This window comes from Polypterus senegalus, chromosome 6 (assembly GCF_016835505.1).
Source record: "Polypterus senegalus isolate Bchr_013 chromosome 6, ASM1683550v1, whole genome shotgun sequence".
Classification (NCBI taxonomy): domain Eukaryota; kingdom Metazoa; phylum Chordata; class Cladistia; order Polypteriformes; family Polypteridae; genus Polypterus; species Polypterus senegalus.
Genome location: NC_053159.1, coordinates 3,340,197 through 3,363,645, shown reverse-complemented (window position 1 = coordinate 3,363,645; position 23,449 = coordinate 3,340,197). Strand labels below are relative to the sequence as shown.

Genomic DNA, 23,449 nt, shown 5'->3' with positions numbered 1-23,449 from the left:
ACAAACGGAGTGTGATCGGAGTCTGTGTTTTCACCAGAGCTGTGAAGTCCGCACACAAAACCATGGACTCTGACTCTCCTGATTCGCTTGGTTATTACGAGAGCAAGTCAATAATCGGAGGTACATTTTGTTTAGGTTTGTTGCACGGCGTTATAAACCGATTCCTCCCTGCACCCCTTGAACGTCCCACACGTGTGGAAACCTGGTGCGTCTGTGGTGAGAGTGGTGAAGTCTTCATCAGTTAGCCTCTGTTAACATGACCGCTGTGCCCAAAGAAAAGCAGCTATCCCCTTATTATGAGCTGCAGGGGCCAAAGTCCTTCTTCATGCTTCTTCAGACTTGGCCAAACATTTTTGAACTTCTTAACCCTTTCAGGGCGGGTGTCGACTTTTGTCAAAGGGACGGGTTGACGGTGATCATCAACTGTAAACGGTGACAAATCCCGCCGTTATGTTTCAGTTGGAAGTTTAGTCGCTTGAAGGAAAGTGAGCCTCATCGTTTTGAGCGAGATTCCCTGCGCCCGCATGAGTAGTGAGGAGTAAACAACGCAAATGGCATCGACATCTGGCGAGAGAACGAGGTGAATGCGTAAAGCGAGACACTCCGTGGACGACATCTTATCACTGAATTGGACTCCGATTTTGATACAAGTCATTGCAAATGAATGTGAGGTACCGGCTCCAGCGAATCAGTGGTGCTGAACGGGTTCGTGTAGCTGACGCGTCTACAGCATCTTTCACCTGAGAGGACCGTCACTTACGAATGCAAAAGGTACAAATCAGATTGCGATGCACTGCAAATGCTGCCAAAGCCGCGCAAAGACAGCCTGGCATCCAGCCTGACGTGCATACCTGGCGAACTGGCAGCCACAGCACACAGCAGCAGACATTTGAAATTGATTTCTGTGTGAAACTGTAACTTTGCGTGTTCTTCTGAAAACTCTCAAGGAGTTAATCCATTCATCAACACTCGGCTGTGGTAGAAGCACCGTCTCCGTACTGTGCAGAAAGCCTTCTGTTGACTTCAAGCCTGACCAATGTAGGTGAACATTAGGGTGCCAGTGAAAATCCAAGTTTTGATTTTTCTCACGTCTTTGCCCCCAGGTTTGTTCCACTAGTTACCACGATAAATTGCAACAAAGTTTTCTGACAATCAAACAATATTTACTGGTGGCACAAGAGATCAGAATTTTTCAGTATTCGTTATACAGAAACGTGCGGGCTGATAGGACTGTTCTGTCCAGCTCTTCAGAGCTTTTCAGTTAACCGAAATTTTTGTTGGTGCTGGAAACTGTTTGTGATGGTCTCCTACAACTTGTGCTGCTTCTGCAGGTCTTGGTTTGTGATGGCCGAATTGAAGGAGTGAATCCGTGCCACCCCTCTCTCCGCTGCATCATTGACCACCTCCAGGTGTTTCACATTGCACTGAGCTGAAATGCATGCTTCATTACTGTCCCACGAATCGGGATCGTCCACGAGGAAGTCCTGTGAGATCTCCATCCTGGACTGTGTTTTGTTTTTTCTCAGCAGTATTCAAATGAAAAAATCGACTTGGCACTTGTCTGTTAGAAGGTGGCGTACAGCCTCATGGTCTCGGAGAGAAGTTAGGGTTAGGGTTAGGGGGGAGTCCTATAGGCTGTACACCGTGTCGCGACTACAACTGATGTCATCTTGCTTAATTCCATCACCTATAGCGTGGTCCAGATCTAATTAAGCAATTTTCGTTCTGCTATACCTCACTAAGTTTATTACATAGAAAATTCACAAAAAATTCTTTTTGTTGCCGATAATGGCAGCAAAATCAGTGAATTAATTCAATGCAAGTCCATTTTCGTTTATTACAAGATATTTTGAACAATTTGTTTGTCTTGTATCGTTTTCCTGCATTGCATTAAAAGTTGCATAATTTACAGGGTGGTCCAGATCTAATTATGCAATTATGAAAAGGCGAACACATCGCACCCGCTGTTTGACTGACAGCCGTCTCCCCGCCATTTTGGCATGCAGGACAGGTGCTGCCATGAATCGGCAACAAAAAGAATTTTTTGTAAATTCTCTATGTAATAAACTTAGTAAGTTATAGCGCAAGAGTTCCCAAACTTTTTTCGGCCGCAGACCCCTTTACCAAAAACTTTTAAAACCGTCAACCCCCTAGTTATTTACTTTACTTACTCAAATTAATACATTTGTACAGAAGTCAGTATTAAATATTTCACTAGATATCAAACTTTTCATTTTAATCACTTGTAATAAAGGACCACAGAATATGGCATTATCTTGTGCAACATTTCATCGAAACCTGCACTAACGAAAATTCAAGCAAAAAAAATATGAGCAGAGTTTTTTTTTTTTATGTTTTTGACATTTATGAAATAAATATGTAAATTCAAAATAAGTACAAATAGTCCAAGCTGTACTGTCTGCATTTCTTTTTTGGTTCAGTCATATTATTATCTGAAGAAATAAAAACTTTTATTAACAAACAATTTCGACAGCCGCTGTGATAAAACAATAAAGTATGTACGTACTTGAAACAGAAGGTTTTTGTTCAAACTCGAATAAATAAACTGTGTCCTCTGATTTTCTTTTTCGTAGTACTGCTCCTCAATAAATAATTATATTCAAAGTTCAAATCACAAATAAGTACATGTCACATCAAACGAACCAATTTGTAGTGTTTTATGAAAGCATGGCCGTACAAGACTGGAAGATTCTGCTAAAATCGAATATCCGTCGTCTCGTCCCAACTGCGGACATGCAACGGTTGCTTTGATACGTTCGCTAAGACAATGCACAGACACGTTTGTGCTACATGTATTGTCATGCATTCTGACGTGTGACTCTTTTTTAATGACACATTTTACCTTTTTGTTCACAAGTTTGGTATGTTCATATTGTAGATATTTTGAAGTAACAAACAAATAGCAGTAGTAAGGGGGTCTGTTTTTGCTGTCGTCGACCCCCAAATTTTTTTTATTGAAACTATTGACCCCCTAGAAAGTTCAAATCGACCCCTTTGGGAACTCTTGTTATAGCGTAATGAAAATTGCGTAATTAGATGTGGACCCCCCTCAGTAAGTTGATAATGTTGGTACAGCTTTGTAGCAATCTAAAGATGCGGATAGAAATAAGAAATGCGGGGAGTCCTCGGGTTACAACGTTTCGAGTTTACTGCGCTCACTCCCATAAGAACTTCAAAAAATTGAGACGCGAGTGTTTTGGCTTACGCCATTAGCTTCGTACTTACAGACTACGTGGGCGAACTCGTTTGGTGGCACGCAGTAACGCGGCGTATGAGTGAGGGAGTTGGCGAACTCGTTGAGTTGTTCTGTTTGTGTGGCTTTGTCTGGCGACTTTGTGGCCCTTATCGTGGCTCCTAAACGAAAGTCAGAGTCTGGCAGCGCTCCGAAAAAGAGGAAAGCCATCACGGTGGAAGTGAAATCAGACGTTGTAAAGAGAGCAGAAGGAATAAAGGGAAGGAATGCTTTACGCTCATTTTTTCTGTTACTGCAGTACAGTATATTAATGTCATTTTCCTTTTTCTGTGGCTTAGTTGTGTTTTTATGTTCTAGATCAGTGTTTCCCAACCTCGGTCCTGGGGACCCCCTGTGGCTGCAGGTTTTTGTTCCAACCAGATTCCTAATCAGTCTCATTTAATTAGCTGGGATTAATTTTCTTTTATTCTACATTCAGAAAAGCACAGCAGTATAATTGTTACATTTATAAGACATTTATAAGTATTTCGGCTTTTACTATAGATTTAAATGCTTAACTCTCTCTGATTTCATTATATTTTGCCCTTTCTCTGTGCAGTTTTTCCCCTTCATTGTGTCTTATTAATGACAATTAAAAACGAGCAGAGACGCAGGCAAACACTGAATAATCAAACGCTGCAACTACTTTACCATCAGACCCATTAATTAGTAAATAATGGATTAATTAAACAATAAGAACACCTAGAAAACCAGAATGAACATCAAGATGAAAATATTGTTAAAAAGAAAAAAATACATTATTCCCATATAACTGCTTGGTACATTTTAATATTTTTTTTTTTACCACCCTTAGTTTTCTAATTTCTATATTGTTCTCAACACACAGAACTTGGGAAACAACACATCACTTAATTAGCCCAGGAGTCCAATTAAAAACAAGCTGGTTGGAACAAAAACCTGCAGCCACAGGGGGTCCCCAGGACCGAGGTTGGGAAACACTGTTCTAGATTATCCATCCATTATCCAACCCGCGATTTCCTAACCACAGGGTCACGGGGTCTGCTGGAGCCAATCCTAGCCAACACAGGGCGCAAGGCAGGAAACAAACCCCGGGCGGGGTGCCAACCCACCACACAGCACACACCAGGGACAATCAAGTATCGCCAATGCACCTAACCTGCATGTCTTTGGACTGTGGGAGGAAACCCACGCAGACACGGGGAGAACATGCAAACTCCACGCAGGGAGGACCTGGGAAGTGAACCTTCGTCTCCTTACTGCGAGGCAGCAGCGTTACCCACTGCGCCACCGTGCCGCCCTGTTCTAAATTATGATTTTGCAGATTGTTCGGATAGACAAGTGACTTTGGCTCGGGTGTGTTTGGACTTCGGGTGACATCACTGTCGTAGGAACAGAACGGTGTGGTAATCCGAGGACCCCCTGTAATCCCATCCGACTTATAAGACTGCGCTATGCAAACAGCCTAACGGCACTGTAACATTTTCTTCTTGTTGTCTCACAGTTCCTCTGTTATCACTCACAAGGAGTTTGTATGCCTGTTACTGATAAAATACTGGAATCACACAAGTTATCAACCTTTAACTTTGGGAACTGTGAATGAAATCTGTCTGTATGAGCATCTAAAAAATACCCGTTTTTTTTTTCATTGATTGCATTATTTTATGTTTCTTACACACAAGCGTCACAGCAACAAAAGTAAACGCTAGGCGTATAGATAAAGACAATACACATTTATTTTAAAAGCTCAGTTATGCTGAATATTCCAAGTACAACACCTGCCAATAACAAGCATAATAGTTACATGAAAAGGGGATTTTACCCGCCATATCCTAACTACAGGGTCACGGGGGTCTGCTGGAGCCAACACAGGGCGCAAGGCAGGAAACGAACCCCGGGCAGGGCGCCAGCCCACCGCAGTAAATATTGATATTCATGTATCATTTTTATTCAAAGGAACTTTTTTACAGGGCAAGACTTCACTTTTTTCGCATATTGTTTGTTGGCACCCTAGTGAACATTGACCTCATGCATGCATTTTAGTGGGGGGGCAGAAAGACCTTTGTAAGCAACTTAAAATGCCCGCGTGAACAGAGAACGTTTGCATTTATAGCACCAACTTTACATTAAACTTAGTGATTTTTTTTTCTTTCTCCTGGCAGAAATATTTTCTTGCAAACATATAATTATGAAAACAATGTATAAATTGGCCATTGTAACATAATACCAAGAATAACTAGAAATATTGATTGTATGTGAATTAATAATCTGGCATGATCAGGCTCTGCGGGAGATGTGAGCCTACGCAGACAGCATGGCCGCAAGGCAGGAGCCAACCCTGGATTTAATGGCGAGTGCTCGTGGGCCACACTGCCACACCAGAGCTCGACTCCAAACCAGGGGTGCCGTTCTAACTCTGTGTTAACAATTGTGAGTCACTGAGGGGGAAACGCGTCCGCCAAACAGACAGCAGTAAGAAAATGAAGAAGTTCCAGAATAAAAGCCTTTGCGGAAGTTTAAATTTAAATGAGATGACTGAAAAGTAGAAGAATAGAATTGGATGCTGTCAAAGTAATCTGACCTTTCTGCCTTTTTATTTTATGTAAACTCCTGGCTGTGCTGGAAGTGCCTTTTCCATTTAGCACAATTGGGTGTCCGCCCCAGACATATAAAATGAGATATGCGGTCCAAGGATTGCTGAGGCGACGGGTTTTCTTTTCACAGAAAAGGCCGCCGTCAGATCTGCTAATTTTAGTGTCTGACTTTTCTCTGCGTCTTTTAAATGTGAACCTGTACTTATTTAGGTAGCGGGTATTTCATTTCTGGTAGGCTTTGAACTCGGGCACTCAGAGATGGTAGTGGTGGTTTGCACGTCTTTGCCTTTGAAGGACTCCTGCCTGGTCGTGCCACTCTGCTTTAGGATTATGGCCTTGTTTGTTAGTGTCCTGTCGTCGTCCTTCCACACATTTTGTTAACCCACTCTTTCTGTTTTATGGCTGCTGGAAGCCTAAGGTTGGTTACCTGGTGGCAATGGGCAGAAGGTGGAAGCCAGCGCGCCATAGGTCATGCCACTCACATGTGTCACTGTGTCATCGATTAGCTTAACGCAAACATCACTCGGGTAACTGAGATGGCCCTGCGCAAACTCGGAAAACATTTGAACATGGCAGCCGGGCCTGGAATTGCATTTGAGCCGTTGTAGCTGTGAGCCACTGGGATCCAGTTAGGGTCAGGTTGGCACAGTCCAATGTGGCATTATAAAGCGTGAAATGGGAAATCTGTGTTGCAGAGTGAATTATTAAACCCACACCACAACTAACCTCTCATCACAAATCACACATTTTTTTAAATATAATAAATGTCAACGGTCATTTCTTTGTATGGTAGAGTAGCAGTTAAAAGCCAGCTGTTACAAAAGTGTCCTTGTCATTTATACCTCAAGACGTGGCAGGGCTGGTGACGTTTTCCTTGTGAACGTACTTTCCGTCAGACTCCATGTGCTTCTTCCTGAATTTCAAATATTTCTCAATAACCTTTGGAATTTTTTTTGACTTCAAGCTTTTGTGTTCCCAGCTCTTCTTCAGATACACATCTCCCACCCCTCCGTCTTTGAAATGCTTCATGCCCCTCAACGCCGTTGCCCTACTTGTTTCTGTTCACCTAAAGTCTCTTAAGCACTTTGCCAAATTGGACACCAAATTAAGTTGCACAATTAAGACGAAGAAACTTCGACATTTTGCAAAACAAGGGTTAAATTATTGGTCGCGAAACTCCAGGACTATATGGAAGCCATTGCCAGTACTGGTGTCCAATGTTCCCTCTAAGCTGAGCGCGTGAGCGATCGGTCACACGAATTCAGAGCGTCGCTCATACTTCCCGCTCGATCGCTCATTCCGACGGCCTCGCTCGTACTTATCGCGAAAATTGGTGCTCATAAATTTTTGCCTTAAACAAAATGGCGTTCATAAAGAATGTTTTTTGCGCACTATATGCTACTCCTTAGAGGGAACATTGCTGGTGTCCATCACGTGTCCTCCCACACCACACACGGGATGTGCACAGGACGGACCCTCTGGAAGAAAAAAAAACCCTTGCAGTTTTATAACTTTTACACATCTCTATTTCTCCAAAATTATTGCTGCATTTTAAGTACAGCGTGGCACGTCTCCTTTCCTCGTCACGTGACTCCTCGGCCAGTTTTCTCTCTAAAGCATTCGTTACGGTTCTTGTTCCGATTCAATTGTAACCCTCATTTGACATTTTTTTTTTCTTTTTAAGTTCTTTTTCCAAGTCAGTGGAGCAAAAAATAAGAGTATTGATTAAGTAAAGTGTGATTTGTGTGGGCAGCCGGACATTTTTTTATCCAAAGTGACCTACACTGAGCGTGTGCCCTGCAGTCAACTGGCACTGCTTACATGGCTTGGGGTAGGGCTGGACTCCTTGTGACTCTGAATGGCATGAATCCAGTGGACGGCGGGTACTTGTGAACGCTCGAGTTTTCATGTGGTGGGAGCGTAGAAACGGGAGTAAGGAGTACGTCAGGTAAGCTGATTTGGATTCTTTTATTGATTAAAATGGAGTTTTGTACTTTGATACATGCCTGCTTTTAATGACATTGGAGAGTAGCATAGTTGGATATACAAGTAAGAATTTCACTGAACATTTAAAGATATTATTACCTAAATCTACTACTACTACTACTACTACTACTGGTGTCATTAACACAACAAAATGGGGGACATGCTTGCAAATTAGTAGACCTCCCAAAAATGAAGGGTCCGCTCCTTTTGAGGTAAGCAGTCCGCATTAATGCATGTCACGACAGCCAGATGAACTGGATTCCAGCAGCGAAGATGTCACTGGAAGTCGAAAATGCCAAGGTGCTAATGTTATTTTTACCTGGCAGTTTCTGTTGACACTCCTTAGTTGAGAAACCTGATTTGCAGAAAATGAAGTTTTATATAGAAAGCCAGAGAATCCATCCTTGGGCTTTAACCTTCTCACTGAAACAAACTAAAAAGAAAATTGCAGTTATGTGATCGTTCAACCAGCAGAACAATACCACACAATGGGTCACATCTGAGAGCTCAGCCTTAGAGTGCAGGTGCTTAAGTGATCGAGGTGTTCGTGACAAAAGACTTGGGTGCAAAAAACCGTTTTGGAGCCGCTGGTGTAGGTTTTGTTGCATGGGTGCCATCTGGCAGACCCTACGGAGGTGGTAATTAAACCTTTTTTTCTTTTCCTTGCAACCCAGTTCTGTCTTTTATGTGTCTTGGAGATCCAGAATTGCCATCCGCTTTTAGAATCGCCGGTGGCCTTCATCACCTTCCCCCTGATGAATTGCACGGAAGGCTGTAGCGGAAAGTTCCATCTTTTGTCCTGTAAATGTGTTGATAAGCACCAAACAGCAAGCAGCCTGCTATCACATCCCCCACCTGTGCACAGTTTTCTCAGCTCAAGTCTGTTTACCAGCGTGTCAGTTGCTTGGAGTTGTATAGAGTGAGAAGTCAAGCAAAATCACACCTTTTATAAATACTATATCGTTATTTGGAACACATGCATTTCATGTGTGTTCCATGTCTACAACGATCTATGTACAGTAAACACATCGTTAAAACAGAAACGTTTTTCATGTTTTAATAGTAATTGACAAAATGTAGACATGAAGTGTATAATGTGTTAAGCCTGACTTCCAAATATCAAAGAAACGCTTTCACAAAAGGTACAAATATAACAGAACAAGTGCGTTTTTATTCAAGAATATAACTGCAAAAAAGAAACTTCGTAAGAGTGTGACATTGACACGCATTTATTATGACCGCTTCGGTGGCACAACCATATCGGCTGTTGACTGGTAATCAAAGCTTCATGGGTTCGATCCCCAACGAGTCCGTTTTGAGAACTGAGCTGCTCTTATTCTTACTATTTTAGAATAAAAACATACAGTACATTTGATTTCAGTCTGTAACAGCCGGTGTAAATATATGATACTCGTAAAGGTTAGCTTTGTTTTTTTTATTCAGTTTTATTCTCTCAGTCGCATTCACGATCCTAAACCTCCCCATCTGACACTGCTGTTTTCACTTAAAGACGCGCTATAGTTCTGCAATCTACTTGTGACTTTACGCTGTAGGAAGTAAGTAAATAAACCAAGGTAAATAAGTAAATAACATTCGATCTGGCTTTTACGTAAGTGACATAGTGAAAAGTCAAGCAAAATGACCCATTTTATTGGCTTACTAAAAAGATTACAATATGTAAGCTTTCGAGGCAACTCGGGCCCCTTCTTCAGAGAAGATGAAAGTAACATATAAATGTTAATGTTTTGGGCACATGCACCATCCAGATCTAAACACTAGAGTGGAGAGTCTATAGCTGAAGGTAGAAGCTGCCATCGCTGTACTTTGTATATAAGAACCTGATCGAATGTTATTTACTTACTTTCTACAGCGTAAAGTCACAAGTAGATTGCAGAGCTATAGCACGTCTTTATGTGAAAACAGCAGTGTTAGATGGGGGGCATAGGATCGTGAATGCGACTGAGAGAATAAAACTGAATAAAAAAACAAAGCTAACCTTTATGAGTATCATATATTTACACCGGCTGTTACAGACTGGAATCAAATGTATGTTTTTATTCTAAAATAGTAAGAATAAGAGCAGCTCAGTTCTCAAAACGGACTCGTCGGGGATCGAACCCGTGAAGCTTTGATTACCAGTCAACAGCTGATACCGTTGCACCACCGAAGTGCTCATAGCAAATGCGTGTCAATGTCGCACCCTAACGCAGGTTCTTTTTCTGCACTTATATTTTTGAATAAAAACGCACTTGTTCTGTTATATTTGTACCTTTTGTGAAAGCGTTTCTTTGATATTTGGAAATCAGGCTTCACACATTATATACACTTCGTGTCTACATTTTGTCAATTATTACTAAAACATGAAAAAAACGATCCCGTTTTAACGATGTGTTTACTGTACATAGATCGTTGTAGACATGGAACACACATGAAATGCATGTGTTCCAAATAACGATATAGTATTTATAAAAGGTGTGATTTTGCTTGACTTCTCACTCTATACAACTCCAAGCAACTGACACGCTGGTAAACAGACTTGAGCTGAGAAAACTGTGCACAGGTGGGGGATGTGATAGCAGGCTGCTTGCTGCTTATCGACACATTTACAAGACAAAAGACGCTGATGGAGAGGTGCGAAGGGTTTTAAGGTGGGACGGATCTACGAGTTTTTTCGTAGGCTCTGGTCATTCTAGTGTTAAGTGACATGACATTCATTAAAGTAAAAAATAAATAATAAAAGCACCTTAACTTATGTAGAAAGATACGAAAAATGCCTCAGCAACACTTTATGCTCAAGTGACTGAAGGTGTGCTCCGTATTTATGTTTCATTAAAAACAGCCTCATGGCTCCATTATCTAAAGATTCTAATGATTCAGTTTTTCACTGGCACTGTAACTTCTCGTTAACACGCTACAGTGATCCACTTTCTGTTATGTTTGGATGAAGCCATCACTTCATCACTTCAGCACAGATTTTCAATCTCCATCGGGGTTCTCTTTAAAAAATGTTATTTTACCCACAAACCTATTGCGTCCAACAACAGCACAGACATTTTTACACTATTTATGTTTGAATCTGCTGCCTATGAAAGCAATTTCAGCCACAGGATATTGTAAAATAGCATTAAAAACATCTCTTTAATTACATTCTGTTATCACTGTTATTTTTGAATATGACTTATTATTACAAAAACATAGTAAACTAAATTGAAATAACACACTCTGTGAAGTAATCAGAAAGTTTACTAAGACTCTGACCTTCAAACCAACTGACCGAGTCTGCGAACGCACCTGAATGTTATGTCATCCTGACATTGTCTTATGTAGAACAACACAAGGCCTGTTAAGACAGCAGACTCAATGGGGGCATAGACACCCACCTGTACCTCCCCACCTGAATAAATAAATGACTGAACTCAACCTGGTGCTTCATCAGATACTGAAGGTGTGAATCTGAGTTGCCCTGACTCCTCTGCCGAGGCTCCTTCAGTGTACCCAAATGGACGTTCATCTCGGGCTTGTGACCACAAATTAAATCTACCTGTGTGTGACGGACAAAAATTGGCATATGATTTTATAAACTGGACGTGACTTCGATCCAATCATCCGAGGTCACACTTTCCTTGAAAACTAGCCGCATTCCTGTCTTCTGCACTTTTGGAGACCTCCAGGCGGACAATCCACTCTCTGCACACACTTGTTTAAATTTTCATTCAGATTTCCTGTTTCCCTTGCATTTGGTAGCTTTGACAGTAACTTGGTGGCTTTGTTTATTTAATTGTTTTTTTTATTAGTTCATTTTTCCTTTATTCTGGCACATTTTCTGTATGGAGTTTATATTCAGTCAGTGACTGTTGAGTGAATTTTAAACTCTTTGGAAGCTGTCATGAATTTTAATAGCATGAGTGCCAGAGTGCATCATTTATATTTTAATAACTGGTCGGCTTTTCCGTCTGGGAGTATGTATGGGGGATAAAAAAAAAACACACAAGTGGGTCATACGAATCAGGAATGCATCCTTGGCGCAACCTTTACTTCACCTCCATGAAAACTAGGCCAGTGCCCTTCATGCGGTTTCTGTGCCTACAGATAAGTTTTAAGTCTGCCATTCCTTCTTTTGTTACGTACTGTACATCTTGTGTCTAGCATGGAGTGTTAGCTTTGCAGATGGGCCTGGTGGAAAAGTTAATATAATAACCGCAAAAGCAACACAAATCACTCTCAAAATAAATCCTTTTATACTTGGCTTGTATTAAATAATCTCTTTGTTATAAAAGAAACACACACACATTATATATATATATCTCAATTATAAAACAAAATCTTGAGACGAGACAAGACTACTGCCAAGAGATCTTTTCAAGTCCCGTCCTCCTCTCCACCATTTCCAGTTAACGGCCTTCGCCGCAGTCCTCTCACCTCTCATTGGTGTGAATGCTTTTGGCAGACTCAGTTCCTGCACTCTCAGCTCTTAGAAATTTTTATGTTTCCCTCACTTTAACTTCCCAATAAAGGAAGACTAATTGTGCCCAAATGTTACTGAAGAATTTCATCCTGAAGGGTTATCAACAGAAGAAATGAGTACACTGGCAATCCTAGCAGCGAGAAACGATGAAGTCAAACAAATTAACACGAAAAATGTCGATCGGTTACACGTCAAATTAGTTAAATGTGTGTCAATAGACTTTGCTGAAACAGTTGGTAAAATGAACTTACGATATCATGAAGAATATCTACAACTGCTAACGCTTCCACCGGCCGAATTACAGTTGAAAGAAGGACGCGTCGTAATGTTGTTACGTAATTTATGTCTGAGTGATGGGCTATGCAATAGGACAAGATTAGTCGTATTGAAACTTGGTCGAACAATTCTGACATGTAACATTTTAACAGGCAACAAGAAAGGTAATGTAGTCCATCATTGGGGATAACATGAGACACCAAAGGAGATCTTGATATGCCATTCGTATTAAAACGTTTAAGAAACATTCAAAAAACTCAGTTTGTTTATTAGAGAGAAAAAAACGATATTCACTCACGAGCAGTTACACGTTACGTTGTCACGATGAAAGTCCAAACACGGAATCAAAATTCAGTGCGATATTGAACAAAAGTGAATTCCAAATATTGTTTTTACTAAAGTTTTACAGTAAAAGTGTACGTTTAAAAAGTATCTGTGTGTTAATTTCAAAGCCAAACGGAACGAAAACGCATAACGCAACAAATACCTCTAACGCAGCATGAAACGTAATTTACTTTCAATTTATTGCATTTTACTATTTTTTAATTTGGTTAATTACTCGCTGTAATGTAAAATAGTTAGCTCTATTATGCATATGTAACAATTCCCATGAAAATAACAACCTATTTAAATTGTACATCCGCTTCTCCATACGGGAGCGGCAGAGCCGTGAAGTCGCCGGTGTGTAGCGCCCACCTGGGGGTTGGCGAGCGAAGCTAGCCGGGGGTGAAGCCCCCTAGTTTTATATAGTTTAGTACATCATGAAGACCACTATGAAGCATTTTATGCGCGTGTGTTTGCTTTGGTGTAGACGGCGACCTGAGTCCAGAGCCCAGGGAGTTTTTACTAAGTTCTGCCTCCTGCCTTAGTTCTGATTTTGTCACACCAACCAGCGTCACATTCAGTGCATCTTCTGACTTTAATCCACTTCTAATTATGGAGCCTGCTAAATCACACCGGAATTCCTCTTTAAACCCTTCCCTAAGGGTGGCATCGTTCTTATGATCGCACTGATGTTATTAGTCCCTTGTCTTTCAATATACAAATCTACAATCGGGGCCTACCAGGCGACCCGCCATTGAAGTCCGTAGACTTGAACACAGCAGCCAGCTGAGGTGCTCTTACTGCTCTGGCTGTTGGCAAAGCCTGCAGAAGTCTGGACCGTGAAAGGGTACAAGAGAAGTCACCGGCTGTGGTACTCTCGGCATGTCTGGGGTCCGCCACTTGTCAGGCCTCAAATGCCAGGATTTGGTAACACTTTTTATGACTTTGAGATAACAACACAGTTTTCATTCGGTTAAAAAAAGTAAAATCAGAGTTTAACTAGTGGCTTAACCTGCCCAACTGATTCTGGAAAATCTATGGGTGCAAAAGACAGATTAGATCCTCTCACTGACAGATCTGAGCTAATAAGGAAAGCAGATAATTTCTAATAAACAGCAGTAAAAAATAAATACAGTATGCAGCATATGAAAGGGTTAAGTATGAGACGCAGGCTGTTCATAGGAGTGCCCACACTGGCACATCCAGGGCCACAAGGCTGGTCTTTCTAGAGTGATTAGCGCTTTGTTTAGATTGTTGCTGTTTTTCCCAGAAAGGTCAAACTTCTAAGTGCACACCCTTGATGTCAGACATTCATCTGCCGTAACTCTTGACAGATTGGTTTAATAATTGGGTCAGATTTGGGTTAAAATAATGTTGAGAAACGCAGTGTTTGAATGTGAATGGAACTGTGACATTTTAGCCACCAGCTGACCGAGTCCTTTTCCTTTTTCTAACTGTTACGCTGACTGAGTTTCAGTTGTAATGATGTTAATCCAAATCTAAACTTAGTTGTAGAATTAAAATTTACCAGGTAAGGAACACCAAAATTTTGGGGCAGGGTTGCGGTACTAATTAATTCATGACGCTGGAGAGTAGCGCTGTGGTGTGTGTTGATTAGCGCAAGTCAAGTCAAGTTGGGGAGCCTGCACTGGTACGGCGTGTTCCCGCACTCGCTACACGTCGAAACAGCTTGGGATCCCGGCTGGCAACCCCCAAGGCAGACACGCGGTCCACTCCTACCCTCCAGAAGTGACCCTCTACCTGCCGCAGCCAGGTGTTACATGGGCGACCCCTTGGCCTGGTCCAGCCACTCGGGTCACCAACAATGAGGATCCTACGAGCTGATCACCCTCGGGGAAACGCGCCACATGGCCGTAGTGCCGTAACTGACGCTCCCTCACAATGCAGGTCATGTGCCTCATTCGGGACTCTGTGAGCAACACAAAGTCAAACCAGTGGGACCCAAGTATTCTCCAGAGAGAAACAGGAGTCCAGTCTTCGTCTCAGGTCACTGGATAGCGTCCATGTGTCACAAACAGGAAGCACCAGGACTCTAAAGACTTGGACCTTCGTCCTTTTACAGATATCGAGAGCACCACACACCCCTTTCTAACGACCTCATGACCCCCCATGCTCTCCCAATCCATCTACTGACTTCACAGGAAGAGTCCCCAGAGTCACATGAATGTCACTACCAAGGTAAGTAAACCTCTCGATGAGGTCGACACTCTCTCCGCAGACAGACACCCTGCTGATGGCCGTGCCCAAGAGGTCATTAAAGGCCTGGATGTTGGTTTTTATCAGGACCCTCACAAGCCCGGACACTCAGACCCCTCACCCAGTCTGGCGAGCGCCCCGATCAGAGCCTCCATTGACTCTGCGAAGGTCACAGCATCGTCCGCAAAGTCAAGATCCGTGAATCTCTCTTCACCAACAGATGCCCCACAGCCACTGGACCCCACAACCTTGCCCTCCACCCAGTCCATGCCAGCACTGAAGAGAGTAGGAGCAGAACACACCACTGATGACCCCCAGAATCAACTGGGAAAAACAGAGGGTCTGCCTCCACTCTGCACTGCACTCGCAGTACCAGTGGACAGGCCGGCCATGATATCCAGCAACCTCGAGGGGATCCCGCAAACCCTCAGGATGTCCCACCGGGCAACTCAATCAACTAGCACAAGGAAGGGTTATGTTGTCACACATTTTAAATACTTCACCTGAAGGACGTGTACATAGTCGGGGAGTGAGGACCTCGTGGGGATAATGACAATGCAATTAGTGTCACCTGACCTAACAACATAGGCTAAGAAAGCCACCCCATGATCTTGGGCAAGTGACAGTTGGCCAAAAAGTCCTCTGTGCCATTTGTCTGGTTTTTCTGGATTGCACCAAGAGCAGCGATGTGCTAAAATGAAGACTTGCAGCTAAAGCTTCTTAACCTGCTGCCAAGTGCCCCACTACCGAATCGAAATCCAGTACGTCAATGTGCCACACTGAGGAGCAGAACGGTGCCTGAAAACGTTTCCATCTTTGCATTTCTATATCGGTCATTGGAAGTATCCCCCTGTGAGTGAGCAGCTTGACCGCTGTAGAAAAATCCTCTGCTTGTTTAAACTCCTGTCAGTTGTGAGGTTTGTGACAGTCAGGTACTTGTGAATTGATGAATATTAAATTATTGTCACTGCTCTCGTTTTAGGCTGGCACAGTGGAGGAGCGGCTGCCAGGCAGCTGTTTGGTCCTGAGTTTATCATCGCAGGCAGTCTGCGTGTTCTTCTCTTTCATCCCTGCTCTCTAACGGCATGCCTTTCTTGTTGTGTTCAAAGTATTAACACGCTACCTGTGCATGTCTTGGGTACGTACAGAATCCACTCGCAAGGACCACATTGTGAGCCGCTTTAGAAACCCGAGGATACGTTCATATTTTACAAATGGCTTTGGCGTGGAAACATTTGGGTGGTGGCTTTGACTTGATGGGTTTCTGTTGACTGACTGAGGGTCTGTGAGAAGTGGTGACAGACATGTCACATGCGTGTCATTACCACGTTTTCAACAGACACACAGAGGTTACGGAGAGAACTGTTTTGGGGGGCTGCTGCGCCCCAGAGAATAGAGAGATGCCCATCCTGTGGGCAAATCTGAAGTGGAATGTGCCTCCTATATGGACCACCCAGCATTCTGAAATCTGTGATGGAGTAACGCTTGAATGAATACATAGTTTATTTTTAATATGAACATTTAAATTCTTGTCTAATCTGCAGTCCTGGAGGTAATTTAGGGCAAGAGATCAACTGGTTGGAGGAAGAGAAGGCCGGAAAGAGAGAAACCTTGGCTGTGCGTTTTTTAACTGGATAAGTTGTAAGCTACACAGCCTAAAAACCGTGTCGTGCTGTGCTGTGCTGTGCTGGGAAAGGCTGACATTTGGCCACAGAATCTGAAAAGTCTGTGCTGGTCAATTGACCTTCTTGGCGGTCCCTAAAATCATAATAACGAATGTTGATATCCAGACATGGAGCGTGAAACCAAGGGATTGAATAAGTGATTTGGTGGAGCAGCCGCAATGTTTGTTTGTGTCGACGTCTTGTCACCTGCTGTCTGGATTGTTGGTGTTTCTTGTTTAGGCATCAGGGGTAACGAACACTAAAACGGGGTGCAGGACTCTGTGAGTTTAATAATGCAGTGCTTATGAAGTCTGATCCCTTTGGCGTCAGTTTTGGGATGATTTAAGATCCTGTCATGATAACTGCACCACGTCTGCCTTTCCCTCTCTTTATTATCTGTGTAGCTATCTATTATATAGCGACTTTCCCATTTGTCTGCCCATCTGTCTTATCAGTTACTTCCCTTTCCACATAGCTCCATTCTACAAATATTGCAGGATATCTGGCAGTTTATTAATCTTAAATTACTGTCTGTTATACCTTCATTGTTATCACTCTTTAATATTGTTCTTTATCAGTATTGCTGGAGTATGTGAATTTCCCTTTGGGATTAATAAAGTATCTATCTATCTATTATATAGTGCCTTTCGCTTTATCTATCTGTCTGTCTGTCGTATTATATAGTGCCTTTTATATCTATATCTGTATAATAGATAGATATGAGATAGATAGATATGAAAGGTGTTATATTATAGTGTCTTTCATATGTATCTATTACATAGTGCCTTTCGCTCTATCTATCTATCTATCTATCTATCTATCTATCTATCTATCTATCTATCTATCTATCTATCTATCTATCTATCTATCTATCTATCTATCTATCTATCTATCTATCTCATATAGTGCCTCTCACATATCTATCTATAAATTCCAGTGCTGCCCAATAAAAATCAGCAAAATGTTGCTTTACAGTTTGGAGGAGTGCATGACTAACTGTACTACCGGGTCTGAAAATCCAAGAATTAAATTTGTATTTCAGGTATTGTTTCAGCAGAAACAAAAATGTAACTTTGTTTTTATACTCCAATGTGCAGTTTAATGTGCCACAGACTGAATAATTTGGGTAAGACGTACACAAGTAACCACCTTACTGTTTTAAAGCCTTTACACTGTTGATCATTTATCTGGATAGTGAAAAAAGTGAGGGTTGACCTCTTCATTCTTGCTAAATTGCATTTTTCCAGCATAAATAATCATTTTATTGACTTTGTTAATTTACATTGTCTTAATTATTTTTAGAACTGTATTGTTTAGTGTAAGATGAATTCATTCCAGAATATGAATCCTATTTTATTGGCCTGGGATAGAATAGTAAATGTGGCACAAAAGGTTCAAATGTTGATATTTAGGTCTGTATGTATTTTATTTTATTTTATTTATTTTAATTTTTTTGTAGTCCAATCACCTTCTGACTGACCAGTCGCATTTGGGACCTACTAGCAGCAATGGCAGCCACTAAGGCCAAGAACCAGAGTTCCCTGGTCCTGCACAAAGTGATCATGGTGGGAAGCGGAGGGGTTGGCAAGTCGGCGCTGACTCTGCAGTTCATGTATGACGAGGTGAGGCGGCTTTTCTTCCGCGTTTATTTTGTGTCATTCCTCGGAGTACTCAAAGGTGTATTTTATATGAAGCGTGCTTCTGTTAATATTGGTACGAAACACTAGTTATTTTATTATTATTATAATTATGCAGAAGCCTTGCTGTGAGCATCACATTTTTGTAAAGAGTTGATGGCAGCCTCAGTGTTTAAAGTGACCACATTAAGATCCTTCTTCACAACTGAAGCTGATCTCGGTAACATCCGATGAAAGGCTGACTGTGCCTCAGTCCAGCACAGGGCACACTTACCCACTCGCCCGCTCACACAGGGTGGTCTGCAGTTACTAGTCATACTGACTATCTACAGTGTAAGGTGAAAAGTGGAGTACCCAGAGAATCACTTGCAACACCTCAGGAGTTTCGAGGTTACAATGGTAAATATTGTGCAATGATTTATGAAATTTAAAAAGAAATAGAAAAAAGTAAAAACTCAAATCACTTGTTTCCTCGAGTTTTAATCCAATACCCCGAAGTCCCAAATGGCAGCAGTTATCCGGCCTTGGCTGGGTATTCAACTGTTGCATTGGCTCTGTGCTTGGACTCTTTGTCCTGTGAGAATAAATCGAGTTCTCCTCAGAGTTTAGTCAGCGATTTTCTACGTTCATCGTCCTTTCTGTCTTAGCTTGAGCCTCGATCTCTGCTGCTGAAAACAGAGCTTGATGGGGCGACCACCAGACCTCACATATGCACTGTGTCTGCTTGCTAGGTGGGCCATTGTGTTCCATTCTTGACCCATCTGGTCAGAAAATGGTTTGCCATCTGTTTGTGAAAACTCTGAAGGCTCAAGGCCTGCTGTTTGTGGTGGAAGTGACACACATCTTCTACAGGTGGATCTCAATAAATTGGAATATCATTGAAAAGTTGATTTATTTCAGTAATTCAATTCAAAAAATGAAACTCCTATATTATACAGATTCATTACACACAGAGTGATCTATTTCAAGCGTTTATTTCTTTTTATTTTGCTGATTATGGCTTATAGTTAATCTTCTTCTTCTACCTTCGGCTGCTCCCGTTAGGGGTTGCCACAGCAGATCATCTTCTTCCGTATCTGTCTGTCCTCGTCATCTTGTTCTGTCACACCCCTCACCTGCATGTCCTCTCTCACCACATCCATAAACTTCCTCTTAGGCCTTCCTCTTCTCCTCTTCCCTGTCAGCTCTATCCTTAGTATCCTTCTCCCAATGTACTCCTCATCTCTCCTCTGCACTTGTCCAAACCGACACCATCTCACCTCTCTGACTTTGTCTCCCAACCTGAGCTGACCCTCTAATGTCCTCATTTCTAATCCTGTCCATCCTCGCCACAGCCAATGCAAATCTTAGCATCTTTAACTCTGCCACCTCCAGCTCTGTCTCCTGTGCCACCGTCTCCAGCCCATATATCATAGCTGGTCTCACTACCGTCCTGTAGACCTTCCCTTTCACTCTTGCTGATACCCATCTGTCACAAATCACTTCTGACACTCTTCTTCCTGCCTGCACTCTCTTCTTCACCTCTCTTCCACACTCCCATTACTCTGTACTGTTGATCCCAAGTATTTAAACTCCTCTACCTTGGCCAGCTCTACTCCCCTCATCCTCACCATTCCTCTGACCTCCCTCTCATTTACACACATGTATTCTGTCTTGGTGGTCCTACTGACCTTCATTCCTCTCCTCTCATATCTCTACTTCTCCAAGGTCTCCTCAACCTGCTCACTACAAATCACAATGTCATCAGCAAACATCACAGTCCACGGGGACTCCTGTCTAATCTCGTCTGTCAGCCTGTCCATTACCATTACAAATAAGAGAGACCTCAGAGCCGATCCCTGATGTAATCCCACCTCCATCACTCCCACCGCAGACCTCACCACAGTCACACTCCTTCGTTCACATCCTGTACAACTCATATGTACTTCTCTGCCACTCCCGACTTCCTCATCCAACACCACAGCTCCTCTCAGTCACCCTGTCATTTTCTTTCTCAGGTCCACAAAGATGCAATGCAACTCCTTCTGTTCTTCTCTCTCCTTCTCCATCAACATCCTCAGAGCAAACATCTCATCTGTGGTGCTCTTTCTTGGCATGAAACCATCCTGCTGCTCACTAATCATCATCTCACTTCTTATTTGACCTTCCACTACTTTCTCATAACTTCATGCTGTGGCTCATCAGTTTTATCCCCCTGTAGTTACTGCAGTCCTGCACATCCCCCTTATTCTTAAATATCGGCCCACCAGTCCACTTCTTCTCCACTCCTCAGGCATCCTCTCACTTTCTAAGAATCCATTAAAAAATCTCGTTAAAAACTCCACTGCCATCTCTCCTAAACACCTTCATGCTTCCACAGGTATGTCATCTGGACCAACGGCCTTTCCATTCTTCATCCTCTTCATCATTGAGTCCTTACTTTCTCCTTGCTAATCCGTTGCACTTCCTGATTCTCTATCTCTACATCATCCCACCTCTCCTCTCTGTGTTCTTCATTCATCAGCCTCTCAAAGTCCTCTTTCCATCGTCTCAACACCCTCTCCTCACTTGTGACTACGTTTCCATTTTTATCCTTTATCACCCTAACCTGCTGCTCATCTTTCCCAGTTCGGTCCCTCTCTGTAGCCCACTGGTCTTTTTCTCCCTCCTTAGTGCCCAACCTCTCATACAACTCATCATACGCCTTTTCTTTAGCCTTCATCACCCCTCTCTTCACCTTGTGCCTTATCTCCTTGTACTCTTGTCTACTTTCTGCATCTCTCTGACTATCCCACTTCTTCTTCGCTATCCTCTTCTTCTGTATACTCTTTCCTGTATTTCCTCATTTCAACACCAGGGTTCCTTTTCCTCCTTCCTCTTTCCAGATGTCACGTCAAGCACTCTTCTTGCTGTCACCCTTACTACATCTGCTGTAGTTGCCCAGCTGTCTGGTGACTCTTCACTGCCACCCAGTGCCTGTCTCACCTTCTCCTCCTTAAACTCAACCTTGCAGTCTTCCTTTTTCATCTTCCACCATTTGATCCTTGGCTCTGCCCTCACTCTCTTCCTCTTCTTGATCCCCAATGTCATCCTACAGACCACCACCTTATGCTGCTTAACTACACTTTCCCCTGCCATCACTTTGCAGTCTTCAATCTCCTTCAGATGGACTCTTCTGCATTGGATGTCATCTACCTGTGTTCATCTTCCTCCAGTCTTGTACGTCACCCTGTGTTCCTCCCTCTTCTTAAAATACGTATTCACCACAGCCATGTCCATCCTTTTGGCAAAATCCACTATCCTCTGACCTCCTTCATTCATCTCCTTGACACCATACCTACCCATCACCTCCTCGTCTCCTCTGTTCCTTTCACATGTCCATTGAAATCCGCTCCAATCGCCACTTTCTGTCCCTTGGGTACAATCTTCATCACTTCATCCAGCTCACTCCAGAAATGTTTTTCTTTCTCACCCATTGCACACCCAACTTGTGGGGCATGTGCACTAACAACATTCATCATCACACCTTCGTAATCCTCACTCTGCCTGACACTCTCTTCACCTCCTAAACACATTTGACGTGCTGTTCCTTCAGAATAACTCCTACTCCATTTCTCCTCCTATCCACACCATGAGAGAATGATTTGAATCCACCTCCGATCCACCTGGCCTTACTCCCATTCCATTTAGTTAGTTAATGAAAACCCAAAATTCAGTATCTCAGAAAATTAGAATATTATTGTAGACCCCTGGTGTCCCACTCACTCCACTCAGCTGATGAACCCAAAACACCTGCAAAGGGGGCCTGAGCCTTAAAATGGTCCCTCAGTCTGGGTCAGTAGGCCACACAATCATTGACAGTTGTCCAGAAGACAGTCATTGACACCCTCCCTTCACAAAGAGGTGAAGCCATCAAAGATCACTGCCAAAGAAGCTGGCTGTTCACAGAGTGACGTTTCCAAGCAGATTAATAGAAAGTTGAGTGGAAGGAAGAAATGTGACGGCAGAAAAAGGTGCCCAAGCAACAGGGATAACCGCAGCCTTGAGAGGATTGTGAAGAATTTGGGGGAGATTCCCAAGGAGTGGACTGCGGCTGGAGTCGGGGCTTCAAGAGCCACCACACACAGACAGACGTGTGTATCGGGGACGTGGGCTACGACTGTCACAGCAGTCCTTGTGTCGGTCCACTCCTGAACCAGAAGCATCTTAAATTGGCTAAGGAGAAAATGGACTGGACTGTTAAGAGCTCAGTGGTCCCTTTTTAGATTCATTTGGAAATCATGGTCTCAGAGTCTGGAGGAAGAGTGGAGAGACCATGGATCCAAGTTACTTGAGGTCCAGTGTGAAGTTTCCACAGTCGGTGATGATTTAGGGAGTCATGTCGTCTGCTGGTGTTGGTCCACTGTGTTTTATTTATCAAGTACAAAGTCAGCGCAGCCATCTACCCGGACATTTGAGAGCACTTCATGACTTCCCTCTGCTGACAAGCTGCATGGAGATGCTGATTTCATTTTCCAGCAGGACTTGACACCTGCCCACACTGCCAAAAGTACCAATACCTGGTTTAATGACCATGGTGTGTATCACTGTGCTTAACTGGCCAGCAAACTCGCCTGACCTAAACCCCACAGAGAATCTATCAAGCGATCAAAGCATCCTGGTCTTCCATAACACCTCAGCGGTGCCACAGGCTGATCACCTCCATGCCATGCCACGTTGATGTTGCAATTCATGCGAAAGGAGCCCTGACCAATTATTGAGGGCCTACATGGCCAGACTTTTCAGTAGGCCAACATTTTTTTTTATTGGTCTTATATAATATTCTAATTTTCTGAAATACTGAATTTTGAGTTTTCATTACCTGTAGGCCATGAAAAGAAAAGCTTGAAATCTATCACTGTGTGTGTAATAAATCTGTTTACGAGTTTCACTTTTCGATGATATTCTAATTTATTGAGATGCACCCGTACAGTCTCTACCCCACTCATCAACAGGTGAAGGTTTTGCTCCGTCTAGCGGACGGCCTCCTCCATCACAGCAGTGTAACTCTGGTCTTCTGTTGGGGTCTCATTTGG

General features: G+C 42.8%; 1 protein-coding gene across 1 annotated transcript in view; it reads left to right on the top strand.

Moving 5' to 3' along the window:
• Positions 1–23,449, top strand: part of LOC120530738 (ras-related protein ralB-B) — a 49,136-nt gene that overhangs the window by 17,364 nt on the left and 8,323 nt on the right. The window contains exon 2 of the mRNA XM_039755282.1: positions 18,218–18,380. Within this exon, the coding sequence (XP_039611216.1) occupies positions 18,267–18,380 (114 nt within the window). The 5' untranslated portion in view covers positions 18,218–18,266. The remainder of the gene's footprint in view (positions 1–18,217; positions 18,381–23,449) is intronic.